Source organism: Mandrillus leucophaeus, unplaced genomic scaffold (assembly GCF_000951045.1).
Source record: "Mandrillus leucophaeus isolate KB7577 unplaced genomic scaffold, Mleu.le_1.0 Scaffold54, whole genome shotgun sequence".
Lineage (NCBI taxonomy): Eukaryota > Metazoa > Chordata > Mammalia > Primates > Cercopithecidae > Mandrillus > Mandrillus leucophaeus.
The window spans coordinates 229162-238968 of record NW_012105808.1 but is presented as its reverse complement, the minus strand read 5'-3'; the positions used below and the strand labels follow the sequence as shown (position 1 = coordinate 238968).

Below are 9807 nucleotides of genomic sequence, written 5' to 3'. Positions count from 1 at the left end.
TGTCCCGTGACGCACTCCTCGTGGCTGCGGCTCTGCGGTGTTCCTGGGACACCCGGGGGCCTGCTCCTTGCTGTCTTCAGGTCCTGGGAAGGAGGGAGCATCTTGTGCCTGCTGTGAGGATGTCGGCTGAGGTAACACGGCCTCGAGGGACCGTGTGGCAGCCTCTGCGGGGCTCCATCACACGGCCGTGCTCGCTCGCCCAGGACTTGCAGCCTCCTCCTCAGGCCTCCGTGTCTGCCTTTGCTGGCATGGGCCTTGAGATGCCTGCCGGCTGTGCCAGGCGACCCGAACCCAGGCCTGGCGGAGTGCTCCGGGCTGTGCAGGGCCCTCCTGTGGTCTCGGTCATGGCTCTGCGGCCAGCGTCTTCTCAGGGTCTCTGCTTTGCCGTGGCGAACGTGGGCACAGCGTAGCGTGAGCTCCTGAGTCCGGCTCTGGGGTCACGTCAAGGCTCCAGCTAGGGGCCTCCATGTCCACATCAGAAAGTGCAGAGGTCACAACCCTGTTCAGCAAGAGGACAGCGGGAGAACCGGGCCCCGTGGACACAGCTCCCCATCTGCAGACGTCTCGGGTCTGGGGGCGGAGCGCAAAGGGGTGAAGGGGCTCCACAAGACAGGTGCTCAGGGACCCCCAGGCGGAGGGTCCGGGCAGTGGCCAGTTCAGAACATCAGGAGGCTGAGCTGTCGCTGCAGTGTGGGGTGAGACCCTGGGGCATCCAGCCGGGAAGACGGGGACCTTGGCAGGCTCAGGAGAGAGGAGCGGGAGGCGGAACAGTTACCCGGTTCCTCGGATTCTCCCGGATCTTGGTCCTGTCTGAGGTTCTGCCTTCCCAGCCGTTGTCCTGCCTGGGCCACCAGCGCCTTCATCTTTCTCTTTTACGACGACTCCCTTGAAGACCTGATTTCAGAAGGAAGCCACAGCTCCCTCCGGAAGTCAGCGTGGAAAGTGCGGGTCCTCCCCGGCGTGGGAACCGTGTGAGCCCCGCATCGCGCATCCCTCCAGTCACGGGACTCATGCCTAAAAGTAAAACCAGACGGGGGCACAGCTCTGGTACCTGCTGGGCGTTTGGCTGGCGCGCGGCTCTGAGGCTCAGGGTGGGTTGTGTCACCGGGGCTGCATGGCAGAGGCGGCGTTGGGGTGCTGTCAGGCCCCAAGACCCCGTCCAGTGCCCCCTGGCGTTTATCCTGGGGATGGGGCAGCTGGATGCCCCAGGGACATGGCGAGGTCACAGCTGCTGCAAGAAAAGGCGGTGGAGTCGATGGGGGAAGGGTCTGGAGGGCTCAGGACCACGGGGCCGGGAGCCAGCCGTTGGGGGTGTGGGCCCTCGGACAGGACGGAGCCTGCAGGCAGGGCTGGGGGCTGGGGGCTGCGGGAGAGCCTGGGGGTCAGGGTGGCAGGGGTTGTGAGATACGGCCGAGGACAGGGCGGGAGGCGATGGGGGACCGGCAGTGCGTGGAAAGGCAGATATGAGTCCTGAGGGGTGGCAGAGGATGAGCGTTCTCAGGAGTGGGCACAGCCTGAGGTGTTGGGTTGTGGGAGGACGTGGGTGTGGGCCCCAGGCCAGGATCACCCAGCCTGGCACCCACGCATCCCCTTCTGTCTCCGGATGGGCCTGTCCTGGGCAGTTCTTAGTAGTGGGGTCACACGCTGTGTGGCCATCTGTGCCTGGCGTCTCTCATAGAGCGTGACGTCCTCAAGGTGCGTCCACGCTGTGGCCTGGGGCAGGGCCTCGCTGCTGTTCACGGTTGGGTCGTGTTCCGGCACGTGGATGGGCCACGCCACATGCTGGTCCACTCGCCCATCTGTGGACACTGGGCTGCTTCCGCCAGCCGCTGTTGTGAGTGGTGCTGCCGTGGGTGTGCATGGGCACGTTTCTGTGTGGTGTGGAATTGCGGGGTGGTGTGGTGACTCCGGCGTTAGCCTCTTGAGGAATCCCAGTCTGCCAGGCGGCCGCGTGAGGTTCCGGCTCCGCCTCCTGGTTCTGGGCCCTGACTCCTGATTGGTTGTGCCTGTTGTCCGCATTGCTCTCTTCCCCCATCCCCTCCTGGTCCAGGTCTCCACACCCTGCCAGGTCCCCAAGGCGTGGACTCCAGGTCACGTGCCATGTGTGAAACCCTCCCCTTGAAGAACCCGGTCCCCTGAGCCTCCTGGGGTTGCCGCCTGGAAGGGGCGTCCACAGAAGTGGGGGCTCAGAGACCGCAGGGAGGGAGGAGCTGCCAGGAGCACCGTGGTGGCCCCGGGGACTCCGACACAGGCGAGCTCAGGGCCCCTGCTGCTGGAGGGGTCCCTCAGCTATGGTGTACCCCAAGGACGGTCATGGGGTCGACCCAGAACTGCCCAAGGTACCTCCTCCCCAAGCTTGTCCACCGTGGGCCCTGGGCCCCGCGCCCCGCGCCCCGCTGTCCGTCAGCTCGGGGCCATGTGGCCTCAGAGCTGAGGAGCGTCCTGAGTGTGGAAAGGGTCAGCGTAGGTCTGGGGATGTGGCTGCCGTGAGATGGAACCTGCAGCGGGAAGGGGTGCTGACAGGAGCCGAGGGGGTCCCTGCAGGGGAGGGGCTGCTGAGCCCCAGGGCGGGGAGTGGGCCACCCACCAGCACTGGCGAGCCCCCGAGCGGGGACCCTGGCGTCAGCAGCTGCCTGGGGCCGGGAGGAGCTGTTGGTGGCCACCAGCCTGCGGGGCCAGGGCGGGGTCCCAGGCTCCACCCGGTAACCTGTCTTCCAGAGGAACAGACCGAGGCTTGGCGGAGTCTGGGTGTCTGAGGTGATTCTACTCAGAAGGCGGAGCCAGGCTTTGATCCTGCCTTCCTGACCCAGAATCTTTGACGAGGATTGGCCAAGACCCCAGATCCCAGCGGGCCTGTCCCTTCCCCTAAAGGGCACTTCTGGCAAGGGCGTCGCAGGTCCCTGCGGGCAGCTGGAAGGGCCGCCGAGGGTCCCAGCTCTGGTGGCAGTGGGTTGTGGCGTCCTGACCACAGGGAGCAGGCAGAGGCCGCAGACGGTCAGGACGACCTGGCAGGGTGGCCCCACTGTGCCTGACCGCTTCCATCTGGTCTCTGGGACAGGAGTCCCGACCAGCTGCCCAGCCCCTGCTCCCCAGCCACTGTCTCTGGAGCGCTGGGCAGAGGCGTACCTCTCCCCCACGGGATTGCACAAGTGCCTGCGTGTGGCTGTACGGCAATTACTGGAAGTCCCGGAGATTTCTTCACTCCAGGGCTTGGCCGGGAGTGGCCGCCGCCTCCCCTTCCTGCCGCCCTCGGCAGTGAGCACGCTGGGCGGATGCCTGCAAAGCTTTCCCTGCCACCACAGGCCATCCTTGGTCCCTGCACTCACCGGGTAGGGCCCGGTGGGGGCTCAGCCTGGCGGGCGTCTGGCCGTGTGCCAGAGGCCGTGGGGCACGTGGGAGCTGTCCCTGGCGTCTGACGGTGTGGGGCTCGGCTCTGTAGCTCAGTAGTGTTCTCAGTGGGGACACTGGTGTGTGGTTAGCCTGAAACGAGGTCTGGGCGCTTTTCCAGCTCTACGTGGCCCCTGACCCCTCTCCTTGGGAGACCCCCCTGTGGAGCCCTGCTGCGTCTGAGGGATCGGACTGGGTCCAGTGCCGCCTGGGCGCCCCTGGTTCAGAGGTGCCGGGCCCGGGTTGGACTCTCCTTCTGCAGTCTCAGACTGGATGGTTGCAAAGCCAGGTGTGGGGGAGTCAGCCCACAGCTCCACTGCGCACAGCTGGGGTGCCTGGTCCTGTGGCTGCCCTGTGACCTGGGCAGCCCTGTCGGGCCCACCTTAATCGGTGTAGTCGGGGCTGGGGGCCGAGGAGGCCAGGAAAGGCCCTGTGGACAGCACAGAGGGGTTGGGTGGCGCTGCTGGTGTGGGGTGGGGATGAGTGGGGAGGGGAAGGAGCACCTTTCGGTTCTGGCCCAGAGGGTAGCAGGAGCTGCAGCCCAGGCTGGGGCAGGTCATGCCCGAGGGAGAGGAGGCCGGGGGAGCACCACTCTCCACAGACTCTCAGGACGTCCACATCTCCCTCTGCAGATCATGATACCGCCGCCACTGCCGCCACCACGGAGCGAGAAGCCCAGATAGACACTCCGGCGGCCCCGGGTCCCGGAGCCCCGCTGCCTGCCGCCCAGCCGAGGACCCCACCCCGCCTGCCGCCCGATGCTTGCAGTGGGGCCCGCCATGGACAGGGATTACCCGCAGCATGAACCCCCGCCGGCGGGCAGCCTCCTGTACAGCCCGCCGCCCCTGCAGGTGAGGCCCTCCCCCAGCCCCGGCCCACCCCACAGGGTTAATGGGCGCTTGTCCCTCTCCGAGTGCCCGGGGTCGTGGCGTGCAGAACGCTGCCCCAGAGGACATGGCGCGACCTCCACCTGACCTTCCTGGCCCAGAGCCGGGCTGCACCCGCCCCCGTGGGCCCCGGAGAGGGTCCCCATGGGGATGTGAAGGGGAGGCTGCTCATGGCCCCAGCTTTTCAGGAAGCGTATCTGAGGCGATTCTGTCTCCTGCAGAGCTTCCAGTTCCTCTGCCATCAGCTGTACTGGGGGCTCGACTTCACTTGTAGGAACCTGTCAGTGAGGGAATTACTTAAACAATGTATTTCTGGCCAAGCATGGTGGCTCATGCTTGTAATCCCAGCACTTTGGGAGGTGGAGGTGGGCAGATCACCTGAGGTCCTGAGTTCGAGACCAGCCTGGCCAACGTAGCGAAAGCTGGCTTCTACTAGAAATACCAAACTTAGCCAGGTGTGGTGCCAGACGCCTGTAATCCCAGCTACTCAGGAGGCTGAGGCAGGAGAATCACTTAAATCTAGGAGGCAGAGGCTGCAGTGAGTGGAGACTGCACCACTGAACTCTCACACTTGTAGCCTGGGCGACAAGTGTGAGACTCCATCTCAAAAAAATAAAAAATAGGCCGGGCGTGGTGGCTCACGCCTGTTATCCCAGCACTTTGGAAGGCCGAGAGGGGCAGATCACTTGAGGTCAGGAGTTTGAGACCAGCCTGGCCAACATGGTGAAACCCCATCTCTACTAAAAATACAAAAAATTAGCCTGGCGTGGTGGCAGGTGTCTGTAATCCCAGCTACTTGGGAGGCTGAGGCAGGAGAATTGCTTGAACCTGGGAGGCAGAGGCTGCAGTGAGCAGAGTTTGTGCCACTGCACTTGAGTGACAGCTTGAGTGACAGAGCGAAACTCTGGCTCAAAAAAAACCTTTTTTGTCTTTTAAATTAAAAATGTATATACACGTGTGTGTATATGTACACATATATACACACATTAATAAACAGAGACACACATATATATACACACAAGTATATATGTGTGTGTATATATATGTATATTTTTTAGTTTTATCTTTTTTTTTTCTTTTTTTGAGACGGAGTCTCGCTCTGTCGCCTAGGCTGGAGTGCAGTGGCCGGATCTCAGTTCACTGCAAGCTCCGCCTCCCGGGTTTACGCCCTTCTCCTGCCTCAGCCTCCCGAGTAACCGGGACTACAGGCGCCGCCACCTCGCCCGGCTAGTTTTTTTGTATTTTTAGTAGAGATGGGGTTACACCGTGTTAGCCAGGATGGTCTCGATCTCCTGACCTCGCGATCCGTCCGTCTCGGCCTCCCAAAGTGCTGGGATTACAGGCTTGAGCCACTGCGCCCAGCCAGTTTTATCATTTTTAAGACAGGATCTCGCTCTGTCGCCCAGGCTGGAGTGCAGTGGTGCGATCTCGGCTCACTGCAGCCTCTGCCTCCTGGGCTCAAGTGATTCTCCTGCCTCAGCCTTCTGAGTAGCTGGGACCACAGGTATGTGCCACCATGCCCGGCTAATTTTTAAAATTTTCTTGCAGAGATTTTGCCATGTTGGCCAGGCTGTTCTCAAACTCCTGGGCTCAGTTGATCCGCCCACCTCGGCCTCCCAAAATGCTGGGATTACAGGCGTGAGCCCCCACGCCCGGCCCTGCCTGAGGATTTTCTACTTGGATACAGAGGGGCTGCCCTCTCCTGTCAAACAGCAGGACCTGCTCTGGGACTCCAGGGTCTCCTGGGCACTCCCTAGCCCAACGCCCAGGTTGGCCTGTGGGGCGAACATCACAGACACCCCTCGGCAGTCCATCCTCAGAGGGCTCTGGGCAGCCTCCTGCCATGTTCTGACCGTCCAGAGGGGGCTCCAAGCCGGGGCCAGGGTACCCCTCTCAGAGCAGGGTCTCTTTTGTGGCCCAGACCCCTCCTGTCCCCCTCACTAGTTCCTGAGCCCCTCGGGGTTGAGGCTGGATCCCCACAGCTGCCCCAGTGGAGCTCGAGTACTGGCCGTCGGTCGGCCTCCTTGGCCACCATAAAGGGGCTTGGCCAAGCCACATCCCCACCGGAACAGCTCCATCCCCCGACACCCGCCAGGTGCTTGTTCCAACCCAGGAATTCTATCTCGGAAACACACCCCGGGGACTGATCAGGAGGGAGGCAAGACGGAGCGGCACTATTTATAGCAGCAGGAAACTGGAATCTCCCCAGAGGCCCCACAGTGGGGAAATAATTAAGCGAATTATGGGATGTGGAGACAGAGGAGCCGTCTTCGAGGATCCGAGGGGGAGCGGGAAGCTGTTAGCGGTGACAGTTGGGGCCTGCGGCAGAGCTCGACCCTGGCGAGGGCACTGGCCAGCAGCCACAGGGCTCAGGCCGGGGCACACCCATGCGCGCAACCGGCTTTGCCTCCCAACCTGCGTGTGAGGCTCATCCCACCCTCCCTGTTCCGGGTTCCGTCACATTCGGATACAGTGTGGACACCGCTGGGCAGGGTCAGCTGAGTTCACACACACACGGCCCAGCCTCTTCCAGCGCCAGAGTATTAAATTAGAAATAAAAAAACACCAGCCAGCGCAATGGCTCACGCCTGAAATCCCAGCACTCTGGGAGGCCGAGGTGGGCAGATTGCTTGGGGTCAGGAGTTCAAGAGCAGCCTGGCCAGCATGGTGAAATCCCATCTCTACTAAAAATACAAAAATTAGCTGGATGTGGTGGCTGGCACCTGTAATCCCAGCTACGCAGGAGGCTGAGATAGGAGAATCTCTTGAACTCAGGAGGCGAGGTTGCAGTGAGTCGTGATTGTGCCGCTGCACTTCAGCCTGGGTGACAGAGTGAGACTCCATCTCGAAATAAGGAAAGGAAAGAAAATCCCCAGGCAGGCTCTGATTGGCTGGCCAGGGTCAGGTGACCATCTCTGGACCAATTATGTGCTAGGGCCTGCCCTCTAAAGGTGAAGCCGCACCCTCTGGCTGCCAGAGAAGGTCCCAGGGAAGGCTCTGATTGGCCTGCCATGCCCATGGCACCCCTGTGGGGTGGGACTAGGGTATCTGTGATTGGCAGCTCTCAGTGGAGCCACGGGCTGTGGGAGGAGGTTGGGATAGAGGCAGTCATGACTTTCCCCCTATTCCAGCCCCTAGCCTGGCCTGGGCACAGGCGGAGCATGTTGGGTGAGCTGAGGACCCCTGGGTCCTCCTACCCTGGGACCCCACAGCCCCCCGCTGCACTCCTGCAGCTGCAGTTCTCTGGCTGTGGCCATGCCCAGCCTGGCCCAAGGCACCGTGTGTGCCTGAAACAGGGACTTCAGCTCATCTCAGGAGGCTGGGTTGGTCTGGAGTCAGAGTCCTGTTCCAGAATGTTCCGGGTGTGCCACGTGGCCTTGGGAAGTTCCTGTTTCTCTCCCGGGCTGGCTTTCTCTCTCCCCAAAAGGGCAGGAGGAGGGGAAGGACCAGGAGACCCGGGCTCTGGAGCCCCTGTGGCCAGTGGCCCTGCTTCCTGCAAGCCGCCACCTTGGGACCTTCTCACTTGTCTCCTGAGCTTGCAGGAGCTCAGGACGCCCAGGCTGCCGGCCTCTGTGCAGGGGAGGAGCTGTGGGCTTTCGCTGATAGATTTATTTCGCTGATAGATAGGGATAGCGGTCACCCCGAGGGCTTTGCCTGTCTCAGGCTCTCGGGGGTCCTGGAATCCCCCACCCAGCACCTGAGGGTACAGAAAGCAGCCCCTGGCCGTCAGGGCTGGTTCCCGGACAGCGTGAGGTGAATGAGAGGCCAGAGGTGGCCGAGCCCCAGGGAACTGCATCAGGGCCTCAGGGAGGAGCAGGGCTCACGTGGGCCTGGGAGAGGTCACTGGGGGACTCAGGGCAGCAGGCGAACCGCCCCCCCCCCGCTCTGGAAGCCACCATGGCCCATGGTCCTGCTGGGATAAGCAGGATGGTGCCCCCGGCTGGTGGCATCTCCCTCGTGACCACGGGGGCGTCTGTGATGGCAGGGTCTCTCTGCTGCAGGTGGGGTTGGCCCTGTGCAGGTGGGGGCCCTGCTGAGGGGTGCCCATTCTGCAGGGCACAAGGTGTCCACAGCCCTGCCCCCAAAGCCACAGGTGCTGACCTCAGGCTTGCTGCCACCCCTGGGCCTGCTGCCGCCCCATGTGCTCCCCATCCTCAGGTTTTGGGGCCTGCTGTGTGCCCCATGCCGCTCTCGTTCTCAAGGGCAGGCACAGTGAGCTTTTCCCAGAGAACCATGGGGTGGGGACATCAGCTCCTGGCGAGGGTGTTGTAAGCCTGGCCTGGAGTCAGACCCACCAGAAATTCGGCCAACCTGGAGCCACTTACGCCTCCACTGACCTCTGGCTGAGCCTCTAGGCCACTAGTCACCATTTCCTAAAACAGGCTTCCGGCACCCCAACCCCATGCAAGTTCTGAGAAGTCAGGGTCCTGTCCCACGCAGCAGCCTGAGCTTCCGGGTCACACCAGCACGTCCGAGGGCCCTGGAGCTGGTGTGAGGCCCTCACCTGCCCCAGGCCCTGCCCCAGGCCCTGCCCGAGGAGCCCCGTGCCCACCCTGCACTGCAGGCAGCAGGTGCACGTCTCCGTCATGCGAACAGTCTGATCCTCCACCTCCTAGAATGGGGCCTCCAAGCAGGGTCCTGGGGCTAGGAGCACCCCCAGGTCTTGTGTGAGATGCAGACTCCCGGGCTGCGGGCCTGGTGGTAGAGCGAGGCCTGTGTGGAGCCCTTCATGCGGGTGGTTCAGCGCCTTCAGACCACACCACAAGCTTTGGGCGGGGTCTGGTGCAGGTGGGGAAACCGAGGCACGGGGCGTTTAAATGACTCCCCAGGAGATTCAGCAGGGGCAGGACGGGACCCTGAGTGCAGGGGCTCCCTAGCCCCTCGGGCTTTCACCCTGCCCGGAGGGCTCAGCCAGGCTGCTCTGCAGGTCCCTCTGCTTCCCAATCACTGATGCCCGCCGTCTCTTCCAGAGCGCCATGCTGCACTGCCCCTACTGGAACACCTTCTCACTGCCGCCGTACCCTGCCTTCTCCAGTGACAGCCGGTGAGTACCGAGGTCCTCCCCGCACAGCCCCCCAGGCCTGCTCACTTCCGAAGTCACAGTTACAAACGGAGTTCTGGGTGCAGGGCGCAAGGGCTCAAAGTCCTGTTGAGGGGTTGGGGGTGGTGTGCGCGTGGTCCTGGAAGGCTCCACCCCACGGGCCAGGTCTGGGCCGAGACCACTGTTTGTTGAACGCTGTTTTGTGATCCATGGCTTCTGTCTCCTTGAGAACCCAGCTTGGTAGCGGGCGGGGAGGTGTGGGCTGGGGCGGGGGGGGCCTCCTGTGGAGGTGACACCAGGGTGGGAAGGGGTGAGGGGTGGAGGTGACTCCAGGGTGGGAAGGGGTGAGAGGTGGAGGTGACGCCAGGGTGGGAAGGGGTGAGAGGTGGAGGTGACGCCAGGGTGGGAAGGGGTGAGAGGTGGAGGTGACGCCAGGGTGGGAAGGGGTGAGGGGTAGAGGTGACTCCAGGGTGGGAAGGGGTGAGGGGTGGA

General features: G+C 62.9%; 1 protein-coding gene and 1 pseudogene across 2 annotated transcripts in view; one reads left to right on the top strand and one right to left on the bottom strand.

Annotated features, from left to right (window-relative positions):
* LOC105551984 overlaps nt 1–3947 on the bottom strand; it is a 64010-nt pseudogene extending 60063 nt beyond the window's left edge.
* The window catches only part of SBNO2 (strawberry notch homolog 2 (Drosophila)), a 79099-nt gene that overhangs the window by 11320 nt on the left and 57972 nt on the right, over nt 1–9807 (top strand). The window contains exons 2-3 of one of the 2 annotated variants that reach the window (XM_011997391.1): nt 4020–4238; nt 9245–9318. In XM_011997391.1, coding sequence (XP_011852781.1) covers nt 4146–4238; nt 9245–9318 — 167 coding nt within the window. In that variant the 5' untranslated portion in view covers nt 4020–4145. Of the gene's footprint in view, nt 1–4017; nt 4239–9244; nt 9319–9807 lie in introns of those variants that run through there. The other variant, XM_011997390.1, reaches the window with a different exon arrangement.